This window comes from Furipterus horrens, unplaced genomic scaffold, assembly GCF_987537825.1.
Source record: "Furipterus horrens unplaced genomic scaffold, mFurHor1.1.pri manual_scaffold_3, whole genome shotgun sequence".
Lineage (NCBI taxonomy): Eukaryota > Metazoa > Chordata > Mammalia > Chiroptera > Furipteridae > Furipterus > Furipterus horrens.
In genome coordinates this window covers 22,812,633-22,833,435 of record NW_028327173.1, presented here as the reverse complement: position 1 = coordinate 22,833,435, position 20,803 = coordinate 22,812,633, and the positions used below count along the sequence as shown (strand labels likewise).

The window sequence follows — 20,803 nt, the reverse complement described above, 5'->3', positions numbered from 1 at the left end:
GCCTATCCTCTTTTACATTTCTTTCTCAGATGGCCAAGTGTGATGCTTGTAAAAGACAGGGTAAGCTAAATGAGTCCATAAAATGGCGAGGAAACGTCAAACATTTTTGTAATCTGTTTTGTGTCTTGGAGTTTTGTCATCAGCAAACTACAAATAACCCTGATTCACAAAGAAAAGGTAAAATTAAACTTGGCTAATGGGATCTTTATGTCAGTGCTAGGATATAATATTAGCATACAGTTTTAAATGATATAATAAAAGCAGAATTTCACTGGATTCAGATAGCCTGAATTTCCTAAAAATTTCCTGTAAGAATCCTTAAAGATTGCCCTTGAGGGAACATTAATCCTGATGCTTTTTGCTGTCATAATCAAACACACCAAGAATAATAAATGTAGAAGCACTAATTTTATAGGAAAATTAGATTTGATTGCGTTTGATTGATTTTATCTGTATATAAATAACCATACTAGGGTTATATGCTATTCAGTTTATAAACTAGAAATAAAAATAGGAAATTAGGGCAGACAAAGGGAGAGGATATAAGTATGTTAATATAGTTGCTGTGACTGGTGTGAGATTTGATCCAGTCCTTGTTTGTAGCCAACGAAAAAAGAACAACACATTAATTATATCAGAAAATAAAGTAGATCAGTTCTTCATGGGTAGCAGTGTTTTTCTTGGCTAAGAATAAAATAATTTTGCAAGTAGGACAGCTAATGTAGTCAAAATATCCATATGAATAGATAGATGCATGGCATGCTTTTAAAGTAGTTCCCTGAAGTAGGACTTCTCTGAGCTAGATTAAAAACATTTGATGTTATGTTCTCTGATCAAAGCCTGGAGTGCTGCTGAATTGACAGAACTCATGTGCTTTGGCTCCTTACAGTCTGGCTCTTGTCTGCCTTTGCAGTCTTATTAATCATCATCTTAATCCAGATATACTTCTAACTAATCTTTTTTGTTACTATCCATTCCCTGAGATTACTCAGGTAGGTGGTAGAATTTTCATTTTGTGATGTAGTGTTAACAAAGCTGGTGTTCTTATGTGGATGGACACCTATGTCATCAACTTATTTATTAAAATTATCATCTTAAATTTTTATTTGAAGCAACGTTAAGTGTAGAAGTTTTAACATTCATGAATAGAATAGCCCAGCTAACCCTGAAGACAATACCTTACATTTTTTACCTGTTAAATGTCATTTAAAGTTTATAATTTTAGAGAATCAGCCTCTCTAAGTCCTAATGAACACTAATCTGAACAGTATCACCCATCCCAAACATTACACAAAGTTAGATATCCGCATTGCATCTTGAAAATTTAGTTGTTATATGGTTTTTGTCTGTGTGTGTGCAACCCTTTTGTTTATATTAGGTCTTACCTTTTTATTTTAAGCAGTAATTATTTCTAAGGCACCAACGGCTTCAATGGCACTCCCTTCTGCAAGGACAGATACAACACCAGTTATAACCTGTGTGATGTCATTAGCAAGTGTATCTCCTGACCAGCCCACAGGGAGCACTAACAGTGTTTTAAAAGGTATGTCTTGGTATAAAGGCATTTGTTTAGACTGTGGAAATGAGGGTTATCTAGTGTATGTAGCTGTTATTGGTAATATTTATATTTACTTGAGGAAACATGCTCCTCTGTCTTGGAGCAAAGTGGGCAGGCAGCAAGCAGGGTGAAATGGATAGGGAAAGAAGTGGCATGTAGGATTTATTTTTTTAAGAACCCAAATAATTTTAATATAGCTGCCTTTACCACCAGAGGTCTAATACAGTAGACTGGGATTCCAGCTCAGGGATCCTTACCTTTACCAAGAACGCCAGGTGATATTGAGGCTGAGTATATTTGGACCATTTTTGAGGAATTCTGGACTAGACTCTAGATCACCTTAGTGAGAGGAAAGTAACTTCTTGGTTTCAGGGTTTATTTCTGTATATACTGCAGATAATGTATGTTTTAATTTATAACAGATGCAGTTACTACAGAGGCAGCAAAGATCACCGAATATGTAAGTTTTATTGTTAATATTTGCCTGATAATGTTGCCTTATTTTTATTTTGGATATAGTCTTCTAGTATATATCTGAGTACATTTCTATTTACAGCTTAGTCTTTGAAAAAGTGGAGTAAGCCCTGGCTGGTGTGGCTCAGTGGATTGAATGCCAACCTGTGAGCCTAAAGGTCACTGGTTCGAGTCCCAGTCAGGGCACATGCTGGGTGCAGGCGCCAGGTCCCCAGTTGGGGGTGCATGAGAGGCAACTGATTGATGTTTCACACATCGATGTTTCTTTCTCTCTTTTTCTCCTTCCCTTCCCCTCTCTTAAAGTAAATAAATAAAATCTTAAAAAAAATAAAAGATAAAAAGTGGAATGATATATTGTGCATTAATTTTTGTTTTCAAATCTTGAAATTACAGTATTAATAAGAATGTATTCTTGATTTATCATTTGTGTCTGGTGCCTTAATTTCTTTAAATACTTGTTAATTTCATCTGGTTACTTATTTTTCTGTTTTACTACAGTCAAGTAATTTTAGACTAGGTAGTCTCTTGCCAAAGTTCAGTATAGTGTCATTTTATGCATCCTTGAATTATGTCAGGCTGCAAATAGTGCAAAATAAAAGATTTAAATCCCCACTTTACGTCTCAAATTTGAAATATCATTAAACTTCCTAAAATTAAAAAAAAAAACTTTGGGGAAATGCATAATTTCAAATCTAGCAGGCTGAAAGGATTACAAACTATGTCATTATTGTCTTGTATCAGCATCACTTAGTAGGAAAACAAAATTCCCATCATCAATATCACATCATGTCTTAGATCTTAGGTTAATGTTTTTGGTGACTATGGGCTTCTTTCTTAACATTTGCTTTTGATACTTTAGAAATCATTTTTTGTATCAAATAACTGTCATTCAGATTCATTACGTGGTGGTGCTAGTACTAAAAAGTGTGCCCAGAATTTAATAAATTTGGAACAGAAGTTAAATGTGATAAAACTGTGAAGAATGCCAGACTACTGCTGCGATATCTCATTCTGTTAATTTAGAAGAGTGCATCCTGCAGAATATTAGAGATAATGTTCATAAAAACCAAGTAGCAGTGAAGCAGGCACTCCCTTTAGTTCATAAAATGATCTTATAACCAGGCAAGGATAGTGGAATAAATGGATAAAAATCTTGGCAACATGGCTATAAGATCAATGTCGACATAATGGATTCCTAAGTTCAAGCTGTCATCTATGCTAAGGCATGAAGTATTTTTTGAAAGTTTATTTATTTATTTTTAGAGAGAGGAGAAGGGAGGGAGGAAGGAAGGGAGAGAAACATCAGTGTGCAAGAGAAACATCAATCGGTTGCCTCTTGCACGTCCCCTCTCAGGGACCTGGTCCACAACCCAGGCATGTGCCGTGACTGGGAATCAAACTGGTGACCTTTAGATTTGCAGGATGACGCCCAGCCCACTGAGCCACACCATTCAGGGTATGAAGTAATTTTGATGATTTGAAAGGAGGTGGCAGTGAAACAAAAAGGTTTACTTCAAGTCATAGCCAGTTTTCCAATTTTATTAAAGAATATTTTATTGTTTATGCTATTACAGTTGTCCCAATTTTTCCTTCTGCCCCCCTCCACCCAGCCTGCTCTGGTTTTCCGATTTTAAAGCCCACCAAGGCATTAAGAATATAAACATGAGCAGGCAAGCTATATCTGCTAACTCTAAAGCTACCATCAAAACATTTAAAGTTTACCATAATTTAAAGAGGCTTTAACTTGGAAGACAACATAACCCCTCCTAATAAAGAATGCGAAAGTGGTAAAGAAGGTAAATTTGTGCAAGGCTGATGAAGGGGATGTTGAAATTTTGCTTGGGTTGATACCCATTAATTAATAAAGGAAGCCTTGCTAGAATTAGAAAAACAAAGGCTCTGTGAAGTCAGATCTCTGATGGAGGCCACAGGATTGGGGTGGTCGATGAGCAGGCAGTTGGGGCTGTGGTGGCAAAGGGTTAGAAGGGGCAGCCGTCCTGGCATGGCTGTGGGAGCAGGGAGGGCCACACGCCGACCCAGCCCTGCCCTGTAGCCGCCATCAAATACAGACCTCCAGGCCACAGGCCTGCCCAAGGGCTGCAGCTCCGGCTGTCAGGTGTAGACCTTAAAGCACTTGCAGTCTTCTAAATGCTTTGGCATCTCCAAAGTAGCACTGTATAAACTGAAGCATCTGGTAATTGCAGAAACACCTTGTGAGCTTGGAAAGTGAACTAAAGCCTTTAGTAAATCTTGCAGCATTTTGACATTTCCGAAGCGTTTTGCCATCTCTGAAACCTAGAGAACTGTAACGGGCAATGGAAAGAAAGAGGAAAGGTGCCCATGGTGTGGAAGCTGCGCAAGTTCAAGGACCATTGGAACAGCATGTTGGCAGGGTGTTTCCGCAAGCACTGTGATGGGGCCCTCTCCAGAGGGCCAGCTCATAGCTCTGCGCCGAGTTCCGGAGGGGGCAGCAGCCCCAAGCACCTAACAGCCCAGAAGGAGGACTATGTGGCCTGCATACTGGGGTTGTCCTGGGACTCATCCCACTGCAAAAATTCCTCCTCATCCTCCTCCCATTCCTCTGGCATAGGTGTGGGTGGGGCTGCTCCCAATGGCTGCCTGATTTGGAGCACACAGTGGTTCCTTTTGTCAGGCTGATCCCCTCTGTGGCCTGCCAACTCCTCTCTAGAAGAAATGGCTTTTCTGGAGGAGAAAACCTGCAGCCTTACTGTTAATTCCAAACGTAGTCCTTGTAATTCCAGGAGCTCTTGAGTCAAAACCATACAATTGGGGAACCAAACAAAGTTCAGAGAGGAAGAAGGAAAGACTTTGAGACCAAGGCTCTATAATGACCTATCTGAAGTCTGTCCAGGCCATTCTGGCAAAGCCCATGCCAGAAAGGAAGGGAGATCCTGCTGCTGGGGCAAAACCAGACACAGCAGAGTGTCCGAGCTGCAGAGAACGACCAGCCAAAAGTACCACTGTGTCTGCTCCTCAGAAAGAGAAAGAGTCAGCCCCAGAGGTCAGAGTAGAAGGAACAAAAGGCTGTGGAGAGGAGCAGCTTCTGTGACAGGAGAGTGGTGCTATACCCTCAGGAGAAACCCGGCGAGAAGCCACTCGGTGACGGAAGGACAGTTACTGCTACACACTCTCCACCACCAGAGTTTTTGGGTGACTCGGACTCTCATTTAGAAAGCCGAAAAAGCCTGAAGAAGGGAGGTGGTGATAGGACACACCTCTTCAGTGAGTGACTGGCCCAGTGTGGATGAGGTCTTCACAGTCACTTTCTCTTAGGAGGAGCCCATCTCATTGAAACTTACTTTTTTTTTTAGATTATATTTTATTGATAATGCTATTACAGTTGTCCCAATTTTCCCCCTTTGCCACCCTCCACCCAGCACCCCCACTCCCTCAGGCAGTCCCCACACCATTATTCACGTCCATGGGTCATGTGTATAAGTTCTTTGGCTACTCCATTGCCTATACTGTACTTTTCATCCCCATGGCTATTCTGTACCTACCTGTTTGTGCTTCTTAACCCCCTCACCTCTTCAGCCATTCTCCTGACATCCCCCTTCCATCTGGCAGCCATCAAAAGCTCTCTGTATCCACGATTCTGTCTGTTCTTCCTATTTACTTAGTTTGTTTTTTAGATTCAATTGTTAATACATTTGTATTTCTTGCCATTTTATTGTTAATTTTTATCTTTTTCTTAAGTCCCTTTAACATTTCATATAATAATGACTTGGATATGATGAACTCCTTTAATTTTACCTTGTCTGGGAAGCTCTTTATCTTCCCTTTGATTCTAAATGGTATCTTTGCTGGGTAGAGCAAATCTTGGCTGTAGGTCCCTGCCTTTCATGACTGAATATTGCTTGCCAATCCCTTCTAGCTTCCAAAGTTTCTTTTGAGAAATCAGCTGACAATTTTATGGGAACTCCCCTGTAGGTAACTAACTTCTTCTCTCTTGCTGCTTTTAAGATTCTCTTTATCTTTAACCTTTGGCATTTTAATTATGATGTGTCTTGGAGTGGGCCTCTTTGCATCCATCTTGTTTGGGACTCTGTGCTTCCTGGACTTGCATGTCTATTTCCTTCACCAAATTAGGGAGGCTTTCTTCCATTATTTTTTCAAATAGATTTCCAGTTTCTTGCTTGTTCTCTTCTCCTTTTGGCACCCGTATGATGCGAATGATGGAATGCTTGACGTTGTCCCAGAGGCTGCTTACATGATCCTCATTTATTTTTGGATTCTTTTTTCTTGTTCTTATTGGTTGTTTTTTGGTTCCTTATGTTCCAAATCATTGATTTATTATCAACTTCATCCACTCTACTGTTGTTTACCTGTAAATTGTTCTTTATTTTAATTAGTGTATCTTTCATTTCTGACTGGATCTTTTTTATGCTCTTGAGGTAGGTCCTCAAAGTTCCCTGAGCATCCTTGTAACCAGTTTTGGAACTCTGCATCTGATAGATTGCTTACCTCCATTTTGTGTAGTTCTTTCTCTGGAGTTTTGATCTTTTCATTCATTTGAGGCATGTTTCTTTGTCTCCTCATTTTGACAGCCTTCCTGTGTTTGTTTGTATGTATTAGGTAGAGTTGCTATGAATCCCTGTCTTGGTAGCATGGCCTAATGTAGTAGGTGTCCTGTAGGGTCCAGTGGCACAGCCTCCCCTGTCACCCAAGCTGGGTACTCGAGATGTGCCCTTCATGTGGGCTGAGTACGTTCTCCTCTTGTAGTTGAGCCTTGGTTGCTTTTGGCAGGTCAGTGGGAGGGATTTACCCAAGCCAGTCAGCTGCAAGGACTGGCTATGACCACTTACCACCAGTCTCCGCTCTGTGGAGCATCTGCTCTGTAGGTGCAAGGTGGTGGTGCTCCAGCGTGGTCTGTAGCTGTCACCTGGGTGCACAGGCTCTGGAGTTTCCTGGGTAGTGCAGGTAAAGGTCAGCCCCCACCTGTGTTTTGCCTGGGACCCTACATGAGCTATAGAGAAATCTGAGATGGCTGCTACTTGTGCTGGGCTTAGAAATTCCCAGGCAGAGCCAAACTGAATTTAGGCTGGCTGCTGCCAGTGCTGGGCCTGGGGCCACTTAGCAAGAGATACAGGGGGTAGGGGCTCACTGAGGCCAGCTGTTGCTTATTTGAGAGGATTTAGGAAGTTGTGAAGCATGAGCCAAGACCAGTAATTCATATGGAAAAGTCACTGTTAACAGCTTGGGTGGGACACAGTCTCAGGCATCTCCAGGGCAGGGCAAATGGTGTTAGGTTGATGGAGTCTCAGATATGGCACCTGCCTGCCAGCTCTGTGGTTTGTGGGGTGAGGGTTCAGAAAAGGGACAATGGCCTCTGCTCACCATTCTGTCTGGGAGAAAGCTGTCCCTCAGCTCTCACCTTGATGCCAGACATTTCAGTTCCTCCTTGTTTGCCACTGGTGCCTTTCAAGCTGCTACCCCAGTGTTGGAGCTCAGAGGCAGTGAGTCTGAGTAAGTCCATGTGCGGGTTCTTTTAGAGCAACAGCTTGGGACTCCAGAAGTTTCTTCCACCGACTTAATCCCTGCTGGATTTGCAGCCAGAAGTTGTGGGGACTTATCTTCTTGGCACTGGAACCCTGGGCTCCAGGGCCTGGTGTAACGCTGGGACTCCTTGTTCCTGAGATATCCCTCCTGAATTTTTATCCGCCACACGTGGATGTTGGACCAGCCATTCTGCATGTCCACCCCTCCTGTCAGCTAGATGGATGTGGTTTCTTTAATTCTGTAGTTGTCAGACTTCCATTCAACTTGATTTCTGATGGTTCCAAGGATGATTGTCTATATTTTAGTTGTAATTTTGATGTGGTTGTGCAAGGAGGCGAGCTGTGTCTGTCTGTGCCGCCATCTTGACTGCAAGTCCCAGTGAAACTTGTAATAGTTCCAGAGCCTTCTGCCTTCCCCATTGACTATGTCATGTACCTAGCTCATTTGTACAGTAGTTATTGGTGTGACTGCATTAGCTATTGGACCAGTAGTCCCAGCTTTCTAGCTACCCTTACATGGGCAGCAGCAGCAATAACACATTGTTGGCTGGGAAGAGCAACCTGGGCTTTCCTGAGCGATAATTTTCTCAACTCTACAGTGAGCTCCCAGAATACCTCCAGAGGAAAGCAGATCCCAGAATTATCACTCACTTCATTTCTCTAGAAGCTTAGAAGAAGAGCAGGTAAAGTAAAAAAGAACATTCTAGCAGGAGTTGCCACCCCATTCTTGTAAAGGACGCGTATCTAGGTCCCTGCCTAAGAGCCATTGGAGCCAAACCTAGAGGAGGGTTTCATTGATACCCAGTGTCAGCTTGGACATGCTCTGTTCCAAGTTGTCTATCTTTCTTTCTTTCTTTTTCTAAAAAATATTTATTTTATTTTTAGAGAGAGGAAGGAGAGGAGAAAGAGGGGGAGAGAAACGTCAGTGTGCAAGAGATTGGTTGCCTCTTGCATGCTCCCAACTGGGGATCTGGCCTGCAACCCAGGCATGTGCCCTGACTGGGAATTGAAGCTGACCCAGTGTCAGCTTGGACATGCTCTATTCCAAGTTGTATGGGACAACTAGTCTTAAATTGTGTTAGTTTTTAATGATTCATTGTTTTCAGAAACATCTCTCATATTAAATGTGACTGCCCTATAATAGGGTTGGCAAAAGTTCATATGGAAAAAATACAATAATTAATAAATAATAATACAAGAATAAACTCTGTGTTTCATGTACTCACAACGGTAAAGCTACTTTAGTCCTACCCCATATATGTTTTCCCTATGTGGAGTCCTTCTATAATTTACTTTAACTAGTGATTTACACTATGTTACAGAATAAAATTTTCAATTAGATCTAAAAAAGTATAATAATAACAAATAGTGTAGTACTCTTTGATTTTTTTTAATGTCAGATTTAGAACCCCCCCCCCCTTTCCCCCCAGGACTTTAGTGTGAATCTCCTTCAAGTTATTTAAATGGTCTTAAATTGGTGGAATGGGAAGATACAGGAACGTACAAAGAAGAAAACATGTAAAGGTCAGCAAATTTTTTTAACATAAAGGTCTAGATAGTTAATATTTTGAGCTTTTCAGGCCACATGGTATCTGTTCAACTCTACCTCTGCTGTTGCAGTGCAGTAAGTGGCTGTGTTCCAATAAAACTTTATTTACAAAAATAGGTGATGGGCTGGACTTGGCCCAGAGCCAAATACTTTGCCAACTCCTGATCTTCTGTGTTCCTGCCATCCAGAATTAACCATCGACAGATTTGGCTTATTTGCTCACAGTTTTTTTTCATCCTACCTTTTTATTTTCTTTTTAAAAAAATTAGTCACTTTTTTCCCTGGCTGGTAAGGCTCAATGGATCGAGCACCGGCCTGTGAATCAAAGGTTGCTGATTTGATTCTCAGTCAGGGCACACGCCTAGGTTGCGGGCCAGGCCCCCAGTTGGGGGCGCACAAGAGGCAACTACACATTGATGTTTCTTTCCCTCTCTTTCTCTCTTCCTTCCCCTCTTTCTAAAAACAAAAATAAATAAAATCTTTAAAAAATAATCAATCACTTTTTATATTCCTAGATGTAAATGTTATGAGGAGTTTGGTGTGTGTCCTTTAAGACCATTTTTAATTTTTCACATTCATATATACAAGTCCATGGAAAATATTTAATACTGTTTTTAAAAAATCCATGTGATACCTAATAGATCTGGCACATTCCTACTGACTTTTCTATAGTATTTTATTGTATGTAGGTACCACATTTTATTTGTCCATTGCCCAATTAATAAATGTTAGGTTGCTCCCAGTTTTTCGCTATTAAAAATCTCTGCCACAATGACTATCTTTGTAGATATCTCCTTGTGCACGTGTGCAAGTGTTTGTCTAGTGTAGGTAAGGAAAAGAGGAATTTGGGGGTTGAAGCATATTTGCATTTTTAGTTTTTAAATTGCTCTGTAGAGAGGCCATTCCAGTATTTATTGCCACCAACAACTTACGATTGTACTTCTTTCCCACAGCCTCACTATCATTTAATGTTGTCAGATTTAAACATTTTCTGCTGGTCTGTTTAGTAATATCTTTTTGTTTTATTTTGCATGTCACTGTGTACTAGTGAGTTTGCGTTTATTTCAGTTTTGATTATTTGAATTTTATTCTTTTTAATTTTTCTCTATTTTTGTATTGAATTGTCTCTCTTATTGAACTATAGAATTTCTTTACATATTCTGGATTGACCCCCGGCCCCCTTCTAGTCATCATTTTAATCAACACGAAAACATGCAGTCATGCTTCTTGAAAAAAATCCTTTTTAACACCATAGCCCTCTAGCCAATGTCCCATTTCTCTGCTCTCCATTTTGGAGAGACTTCCCTAAAGGTGGCCTCTACCTGCTGCCTCCATTTTCTTATGTTGTCTTTTCTTAGTTCACTCTAGTCAGGCTTTTGTCTGCATCATTTAACTGAAACTCCCAGTCAGGGACACTATCAAGTTTCTATTTTGCCACATTCAATGGCAATTTTCAGTTTTTATTCTCATCTTTTCAGTAACATTTGACACAGTTGATTTTTCCTTTCTTCTTAAAATGCATTCTTCAATTCCAGGTCATCATACTTGTCCCTTTTCTCAATCTACATACTTCCTGCAGGACTCATTTTCATTCTTGTGGTTTTAAACACCACCTAGGTGGTGGCTGATTCCCAGTTTTTATTTCTTTTGCCCTGACATCTGAGTTCTAGATTCATGTATCCAACTGCCTACTGAACATTTAGATGATTAATAGCTCTCTCAAGCAGTATGTCTACAACAAGACCCTTTAATTCCTCCCAGGCTTCCTCTCCAGTGTTCCTTACTCACTGCCTCCTTAGCTTGAGACACCATCACCTTTCTTCTGGATTTTTGCAATGACCTACGTGTCTTCCTGCTAGCAGTCTTGCCCTTTGCAGTTTTTTTTCTTCATTCTGTTTCCAGAATGACCTTAAAACAAATCAGATTGTGTAACTCCAATGCTTAACCACCTTCAATGAAATTCTGAAAAACAATGAAGAAGAGGAAGAGCTAGTTTGCAAAATTATAGGAAAACTACAAGTTTTATGAAGTTGCATAGTTAAAAAAACTGATACTGAAGCTGTGAATAGGTGGACAAACTCAGTAGAAAGGAAGTCTAGAAATAGGTCTAAATATATATGGGAATTTAGAAATAATAAAAGTGGCATTTTTGATCAGTAGAGGAAATCTAGATTATTCAATAAATAGTGTGGCAACTGAGTAGACATATGGAAAAAGATATTGTTGGATTTATATCTCACAAGTTAATCCCAAATGAACACCAGATGGAGAAAAGACTTAAGTGTAAAAACCACTAAAAGTACTAGGAAAATATATAGGAAAGAATTTTAATGCAGAAGTGGGAAAAGTCTAAATATTCCGTAAAATCCAGAAACCATAAGACATGTGTCGGGAACTTCAATTACGTTTCAAAGTCAAGACAAATGAAAAAAATGAAAAGGTTGCAATTTATGTTATTATAGGCTAGTTTTCTTTTTATATGTAAAGAGTTTTTGATGAATCATTAAAAAGACCCACTTTCCATTAGGAGAGTGAGCAGAAGTATGATTATAGACTAGGAAATACAAAATAGTTTTTAGGCCTATGCAGAGATATTTAACTTCAAAATTAGAGAAATGCCAGTTAGAACTACAGTTTTATCAGTTTGGCAAAGAAAAATATGATTGACAATATTGTTAAGGTATTTTTACATATTTCTAATAGCAGTGGTTAAAACTGCTTCAGAGGGCAATTTAGTTAAAACCTGTTGAAATTTAAAATGTAACTACTATTTTACTCAGGAACTCAATTTTAAGGAATTTATTTTTCATATATATTTTGCGCATACATGAAATGAAATATGTGCATAGATAATAATTGCAGCATTGTTCAGAGCAGAAACTTGAAAACAACCTAATTGTTTTATTAGTGATCAGGGCCACTGTGAGTTCATCCTGAGTTATTGTATAATACTAATTAGAAAAAAATAGCCCTACATGGGTAGAGCCTGAAATGCACCCCTCTCCAATCTCACACTTAGTCACATGGCCTGGTAGGTGGAGTCCCCTGCACAAGAACACACTGTGGTTCTGTTGGGACTATAGTTAAATTAAACATTATGTCCATACATTGGAATACTATGCAGTTAAAAAGAGTGAGGCAGCTCTATATGTACAAACATAGAGCAGTCTTATATGTAAATAAGAAAAAAAGGTGCAAAACTGTATAGCATACTGCCATTTCTACTTTAAAAACAACACATGCCTTTATATATATATAATACCTCTGGAAGGCAGGCAATAAATAGATAACAATGGTGTCTCTGTGGAGAACTGAACAACTGAGGGAGAGTTTTAAGAGGGAATTATTTTTTCACTGTTTACAATTTGAATCTTAATTTTATGTCACATGTTACATTACCCATTCAAAAAAAGCTGCACAGAATTCTTTAAAAGATAAGGGATAAAGGAAAACAGGGTAAAAGATATGAATATACAGTTCGCAAAAGAAGAAATACAAGTAATGCTTAACCATGAAAAATACCTAATGACACTATTAAGATTTAAAAAAAATCTTCAGTGAGGATATGTTTATTGATTTTAGAGAAGAGGAAGGGAGAGAGAGAGAGAGAAACATCGATATGAGAGAGAAAAATTGATCAGTTGCTGCTTGCTCGCGCCCCAACCGGGGGAATGAACCCGCAACCCAGGCACATTTCCTGATCTGGAATCAAACCTGCAACCTTTTGGTGGATGGGACGATGCTCCAACCAACTGAGCCACTTGGCCAGGGCATAATGCCACCACAATTAGATAATTTTTCACTTACTGAGAAATAGCTAAAAGTCTGATAATACTGTGTTGACTAGAGTGTTGGGAAACAGGCTCACGTACATTGCTGAAGGTCATTTAATTTGATATGACTTATATGGAAAGCAATTTGGCAGTACCATCACAATTAAAATTTGTAACATACAGATTTTAATATACCATATTTTTCACACTATAAGACACACCTGACCATAAGACACACCTAGGTTTAGAGGAGGAAAACAAGAAAAAAAATATTCTGAACCAAAAGGTGTACTAAAATATTTAATAAAATATAACAATAATATTTCAACCATGTAAAATGAACAGCAGTCAACAGCAGTATTAAGAACCACCATCACTGTGGTTAACAAATGAGGAGAGACTTTAAGGTTCAAGTACTCTTGTAGTTTTCTGGGAACCCCAAGAACTCATCATCGCTGGTGTCAGAATTTATGAAGCTCGGATGCTCACAATCACTGATATCACTTTCTTCGCTATCTTCATACTGACCAGATGCCCTGAGATTCAGCCGTAAAGTGGGACATTTAAGTGTCCCCAGGGGTTTTGTGTGGGCCCACCGCTTCCTCTTCTAACAGCTGTCACCACTGCCGACATCATGGTCTCTGACGCAATATTTGCTCCATAAGACGCACAGACGTTTCCCCCCACTTTTGGGGGAAAAAAGTGCGCCTTATGGAGTGAAAAATAACGGTACTCTTAACCCACCAAACAGTACTTACAAGACCTTCTTATATAGATTAATAGCACATGTAGATTTAATTTATGTGTAAGGATAGTCATTGCAGCATTGTTTATAACAGTAAAAGATTTGTAACATTTGAATGTTCAACAGCAGAGACACTTCAGGTTACCTGCGAAAAATTCAGTGTATAAAACCTTTAGGAGGCAGCTTTATACAAAGTTATGTAGTACAGAAGTCCCTCTCTATATCGCGGTTCACTTATCGTGGCCTCACTGTATCGTGGGATTTTTAAAAATACTATATTTAATTATTTATCGCGGATTTTTCGCCATATCGCGGGATTTTGTGGTACCGTATACGTATTTATATGCATAGTATTTATGATTTTAATGATTTTTGCCTAAAAATTTTCAAAAAATATATAAAAATATAATAAATGATTTTAACATTAAAAGAATATTAAATCGAAATAAAATACTGCACACTGTTTACAATATGTTTGTTGGGGGGGACGAACACATACATTACACTGAAAACGAGATGTACACTCGAGCTCGTTTGCCTACGTGAGATTGTATACGATTGGCTGATTGATGGAGGGCGACCAACCAGAGCATTGTCTTGTGTATCCTGGGCACTTATTGACTCAGTAACTGTAGCATCAGTTTGTCTGCTATCCCTCACTATGCGCATACGTTCAGCATCTCGCCTTGTCCACTTCACTCCAACCTCCGATTGCTGTGCGTAGTTTTGCTCTGTGGTGTTGTGTTTTGTGAAATTTTCCTTAAAGGCTGAATTTATTGCAAAGCCTGTGATGCCACCCAAACGTTCTGCATTTTCTAAGGATTCTGGCAGTGAACCCAAGTGCCAGAGGAAGATGCTTACCATAAAAGAGAAAGTGGAACTTCTCGACATGTTGAAGGAAAGAAGAAGCTATGCGTCTGTTGGCTGCCATTACGGGATCGATGAGTCTACGGTTTGCTATATAAAGAAGGACGAGAAGAATATCAGGTCTATGGCATCAGTGACTTTCAACAAAACAGCAAAGAGGGTGGTTATTCCCGCAATAAGATCATGGTGAAGATGGAGTCAGCATTAGCTGTATGGATAAATGATTGCAGAAAAAAGAATATCTCGCTGGATACAAACACCATCCAGAAGAAGACCAAGCAACTGTATGATCGTTTAGCAGCGTATTTATAAGTCCAAGAACCCAAAGGCCCTAAAAAACAAAAACAAGAATGTATTGCCTGTGTACCAGATGCACAACCTTAAGGCTTGGATCACGAAACTCCTCACGACTGATTGGTTTCATCAATGTTTTATCCTGGAGGTTAAGGTTTATCTGGCAGAGAAAGGCCTTGATTTCAAAGTGCTTCTGATAATGGGTAATGCTGGAGGCCATGCTGTCGACCTGACACATGATAGCGTCCATATAGACTTCTTGCCGCCTAACACCACATCAGTCATTCAGCCAATGGATCAAGGCGTTAGTCACGCTTTTAAGGCGCTCTACACTTGAAACGCCCTGCAAAACCTCGTTGAAGTTATGGACTCGGATGAAGACTTCTCGCTAAAGGCGTACTGGTGTGAGTACAAAATTGCATCGTGTCTCCAAAATATTCAAAAGGCCATAAAGAAGATGAAGAGTGAGACTTTGAATGCCAGCTGGAAAAAATTGTGGCCAGAATTGGTCCATGATTACAAGGGATTCTCTCCTGATGAAATCCATCACTCTGTGGTGGATAAGGCCGTGAAGCTGGGTCTAGAACGTAATACCTCCGAAAAGTGAGGGAATACTGTATACCTCCAAGACAGTTTGCTAAGTGACAATGCACGGTGCAGAACCTTGCTAATAATATATCATTTGTGGTCAGAAGCAACTTATTTTTTTTTGGGGGGGGTGGGGACAATCTAAGGGAGAAGAGGTCAGTGCCCCTGGCTAAATAGTGATGTATTGCATGTTTTAAAAATTGTGATATACCTATTGAAAATCACTGACAGATCATCTCTGGAAGAATGTATAAGAACTTGAGAAGAGTGTATGTGTTCAGGGTAGAGTCTGTATTGATGGCAGACAGGCATGGAAAACTTACTTTTTATGTATATACTTTTATACCTTTGAATTATTACATAATTCACTGCATCTATTATCTATTTTAAACATAAATTTAAATATGCCTGCCAGTGACTTTTCATCACACTTAAAATACAGTCCTAATTTTTAAAAAAACTCAGACCTTCCAGATCCTGTAGAATTTGGCTTCTGCCTACCTCTCCAAATGTGTCATTCTAGCCCCTGCTTACTTATTTCAGCCTGTTCTTGTTGACATTCCCAAAGCTGGCCAAGCTCTTTCCTCTTTCAGGGCTTTTGCACCTATAATCCCTCTTCCTGGAGTCCTCTGACCTCAGGCCTTTGCGTGACTTGTTCTTTTGAATATTCAGAATGTCTCTGCTCAATTGTTTACTCCAAAATTACCCTTCCTTCACACTGCCTCTCTTCGTTCCCTAACCCTACTTTATTTCTTTCACATCACTTGATCATTACCTAAAATTATACATTATATATTTGTTTTACTTGTTTATTTTCTGTGCCTCCCTCTAGAATGTAAGGCCCATGAAAGAAGGATTTTGTCTTGTTTCCTGCTGTATCCCCAGGGCTTAAAACAGTGCCTGGCTTATAGTAAATACTAACTAAATGAAAAAAAAAAAAATCAAATGCATTCTCCCACTCTGTTGCTTATCCTTCAACTTTGTGTTATAAAGACCTTTGCAAAAATAATTTAAGGTAGTCAGATGTGTCTATCTTTTTTTTGCTTTGTTTTTAACTCGTCTTTTATTTAAGAACACTTGCTTCTTGTTCTGGTCATTTGAAAGTTTTCCAGTGACTTCAAGTTAATATTTTTCATGTTGAGGTCGTTACTTGATGTGGAATATATTTTTGCATTTAGTCTGAAGTCGGATCTAATTTTTCTGAATAGTCACTTGTCCTAATCAGCAAAGATTTTTTCATTGTAGTTACTATAGGCAGAGTAATTTTAAAAGTCAGTAAATGGAACTAATACTGATTAAAAGAATTAGGAATTAGTATATATTTTCCACAGTCACTTTTTTCTTTTTCTTTTTTTAAAGTAAAGTTGTTTGTTCAGTTTTTTTAAATTCATTAATTTGTTTGTTTATTTTATTTTATTAGAGAGAGGGGAAAGGAGAAAGAGAGGGAGAGAAACATCACGGTGTGGTTGCGTCTCACTTGCGCCCCCAACTGGGGACCTGACGTGCAACCTAGTCATGTGCCCTGACTGGGAATCGAACCAGCGACACTTGGCTCGCAGGCCGACGCTCAATCCACTGAGCCACAGCAGCCAGGGCACGTTTTTCTTTTTTTAAGTATATTTTATTAGTTGTGCTATTACAGTTCTCCCAATATTTTACCCTTTGCCCCCCCCCCTGTGTAGTACCCCTCTTCCCTCCAAAATCCCACCGCCCCTTAGTTCATGTCCATGGGTTGTGCATATAAGTTCTTTGGCTTCACCCTTTCCTACACTAATCTTAACATCCCCCTGTCTATTTTGTACCTACCAATTATGCTTCTTAATCCCATTTCTCCCCCTTCCCCCTCCCAGCTGATAACCCTCCAAATGATCCCCATACCTATGATTCTGTTTCTATTCTGGTTTGCTTAGTTGAATTTTTTAAAATTCATTTGTTGATAGTTGTGCATTTGTTGTCCTTTTAATGTTCATAGTTTTGATCTTCTTTTTCTTGAATAAGTCCCTTTAACATTTCATATAATAATGGCTCGGTGATGATGAACTCCTTTAGCTTTACCTTGTCTGGGAAGCATTTTATCTGCCCTTCTATTCTAAATGATAGCTTTGCTGGATAGAGTAATCCTGGTTGTAGATCTTTACCTTTCATCACTTTGAATACTTCTTGCCTGCAAAGTTTCTTTTGAGAAATCAGCTGACAGTCTTACAGGAACCCCTTTGTAGGTAACTCTCTGCTTTCCTCTTGATGCTTTTAAGATTCTCATTTTAATTATGATGTATCTTGGTGTGGTCCTCTTTGGGTCTAGCTTGTCTGGGGCTCTGTGCTTCCTGGACTTGTATATCTATTTCCTTCACCAAATTAGGGAAGTTTCCTTCATTATTTTTTCACATAAGTTTTTGATTTCTTACTCTTCCTCTTCTCCTTCTGGCACCCCTATGATTCAGATATTGTCACATTTAAAGTTGTCCCAGAGGTTCCTAAGCCTTTCCTCACTTTTTTCAATTCTTGTTTCCTCCTTCTATACTGGTTGACTGTTCATGTCTTCCTTAGGATCAAAATCGTTGATTTGAACCCCGGCTTCCTTCCCTTCCTCATTGGTTTTGTGTGGATTTTCCTTTGTTTCACTTAGCATAGCCTTCATTTCTTCCCTTCTGCTTTTGCTGTACTCAAGCATGTTTGTCAGGTCTGTGAGCATCAGTATCACCAGTGTTTTGAACTCTGTATCTGTTAGGTTGGCTATCTCCTTGTCGCTTAGTTCTCCCATTGGAACCTTGATCCATTCCCATACTTCTCTGTCTCCTCATCTTGACAGGCTCTTGTGTTTGTTTGCCTCTGTGTCTTAGGTAGAGCTGCTGCACCTGTTACAATGTAAGGGGCGGAGTCTTAGGCATTCATCAGTACAGGTGACCTGTTTCACATCATTGTGGTGCTGTACGTGGGGGAGAGGTCAGAGAGGGAACAATGCCGCTTGCTCAGCACTTTCCCTTTTTCCAGGCACTTCACCCGCTTCCTATATGGGACTGGCGCCCCTCTATCTGTTGCCCTGGTGGTGGTTCCCAGAGTGGGTCGGTCTGCGGACATCCTAGGACTATGAGGGCCTCTAAACAAGCGGACTCTGCTGAATCCCTGGCAGTTTGTTCCTCTTCTCCAGCCCCCACTGGTTTTCACAGTCAGAAGCAATGAGGCTTTATTTTCCATGAGCTATATGGTCTGGTCTAGGGCTGGGATTGTTCCCCAGGTGTTCCTCCTAACTTTTATAATGTGTGACTGCGCTTTCCGCCAGCTGGCCACAGCCACTGTCTTGCCACCACTGCTGCTGCCTCCATACTGCATCCTCCACCCTGCTCCTCCCTTTCTACCTGTCTGGATGAGTATTACTTCTTTATATCTTTGTTGGGTTTCCATGCAGTTAGATTTTCTGTTTTTTTTTTTTTTTTTTTTTTTTTTTTTTAGTTTTGAGGTTGATGTAATCCTTCTTATAGTTGTGGAAGGAGATGAAGTGTATCTACCTATGCCTCCATCTTGGCCTGAAGTCCACAGTCACTTTTTTAAATTGAATTCACATTTTCTTTTTCTTTTTTAAAGATTTTATTTATTTAATTTTAGAGGGGAAGGGAGGGAGAAAGAGAGGAAGAGAAATATCAATGTGTGGTTGCCTCTCGCATGCCCCCAACTGGGGACCTGGCATGCAACCCAGGCATGTGCCCAGACTGGGAATCAAACTGGCAACCCTTTGGTTTGCAGGCTGGCACTCAATCCACTGAGGCACACCAGCCAGGGCTGAATTCACACTTTCAGAGGAATTATATTTCTCTTGGTATATGCTGCCTTTCAATTGATAGCAAGTATTGTCCATGATAAGATACTAAAAAAAAATTTTTTGTTTTCTGAATTTGTTTTTAACTAGGGAAGTACACAGACAGATGCCTTGAAAATTCTTCCTTCCCAGCCTTCCAGGCTTTTAAAGAACAAAGCATTATTGTGCAAGCCCGTCACACAGACCAAGGCCATCTTTTGTAAGCCACATACACAACACAAGGAATGTCAGGCAGGTATGTGTTCTTGTGCTTCCTATATGAAGAATGTTTATTTTCTTTTTTTTTAAGAAGGGAAAAGAGAGTTGTTAACAATTTCTTAAATGTGAAAACATTAATTCTTGGATCACATACTTTGAACATCTAATTTATTCCTTTTATAATAACTGTCATATACACATAACTACTAAATTGAATCCACATTCACACAAAACAGTTCATGTAGAGTGGACAAACGTCTCCTACCTGACCTGTGTACGCTGCCTTTTTTCAAATGTATAGACAGACTATTATAATTACTAAGATACAATTTTTAAAAAAGCATTAGTGATTTACCCTTAGTTCTTTCTTTTTTTAAACACTATGTTGTCAGTTACTAAAAGTATAATTGTATGTCTTAGGTATTGGTGATCAGGAAAATTATTTGAATTCATACTTGAAAAGGCTGTAAACTGTTGTTTCAATCCATGTTACAGGTTTTAATCCCACTACCTGTATATTTTCAGTTACCTTCATAGCTCTGCTCAGAGCAGTTTTTGATTTTTGTTTTTATTGAGAATTTTACTTCACTGAATATACTGCATTAAAAAACTTAGTCTTTCAAAAAGTAATCATGAGCTTTTAGGTGTCTTTTTATTTTTTAAGCATTTAAAAAAAGATTTTATTTTATTTATTATTAGAGAGATGGGAAGAGAGGACGAGAAACATCAATGTGTGGTTGCCTCTTGCGTGCTCCCATCTGGGGACCTGGCCCACAACCCAGGCATGTGCACTGGCTGGGAATTGAACCGGTGACCCTTCGGTTTGCAGGCCAGCACTTAATCCATTGAGCCATGCCAGCCAGGGCTCAAAGCATTTTTTGTTTTTAATTTAAAGATTTTATTCATTTTTAGAGAGAGGGGAAGGGAGGGAGAAAGAGAGAGAGAGAAACATCAATGTGATGTGCACATGTGAGAGAAACATCATTGGTTGCCTCTCCCACACCCCAACTGGGGACCTGGCCTGCAACCCAGGCATGTGCCCTGACTGATAATTGAACCAGTGACCTTCAGGTTTGTGAGGTGACACCCAGCCCACTGAGCCACACCATTAGGGGCTGAAGGGTACCTTTCTTTTGGTAGGTGTCAAGAAGAATCCCATTTTCCTTCCTCAGTATATTTGATTGTTTTATATTTCTGTTAAAATGATACATTCTTTGTGTATGTGAACTAATATTATGTACACATTTCACATGTGGAAAGCAGTAAAGGATCAGTGGGCATTTAAATGTGTGGGTATGGTTATGGCCCGTGTGGCTCAGTTGATTGGAGCATCTTCTTGTAACCGAAAGGTTTCAGGTTCGATTTCCAGTTGGCACATACCTAGGTTGTGCATTCGATCACCAGTCTGGGCTTGTAACCATCCC

General features: G+C 39.6%; 1 protein-coding gene and 1 pseudogene across 1 annotated transcript in view; both read left to right on the top strand.

Moving 5' to 3' along the window:
* The window catches only part of ZMYM6 (zinc finger MYM-type containing 6), a 41,896-nt gene that overhangs the window by 17,467 nt on the left and 3,626 nt on the right, over positions 1-20,803 (top strand). The window contains 4 exon segments of the mRNA XM_090269077.1: positions 30-177; positions 1,403-1,543; positions 1,981-2,018; positions 19,272-19,416. Coding sequence (XP_090125203.1) covers positions 30-177; positions 1,403-1,543; positions 1,981-2,018; positions 19,272-19,416 — 472 coding nt within the window.
* On the top strand, positions 4,373-8,633 carry LOC150014577 (3'-5' RNA nuclease TATDN2 pseudogene; annotated as a pseudogene).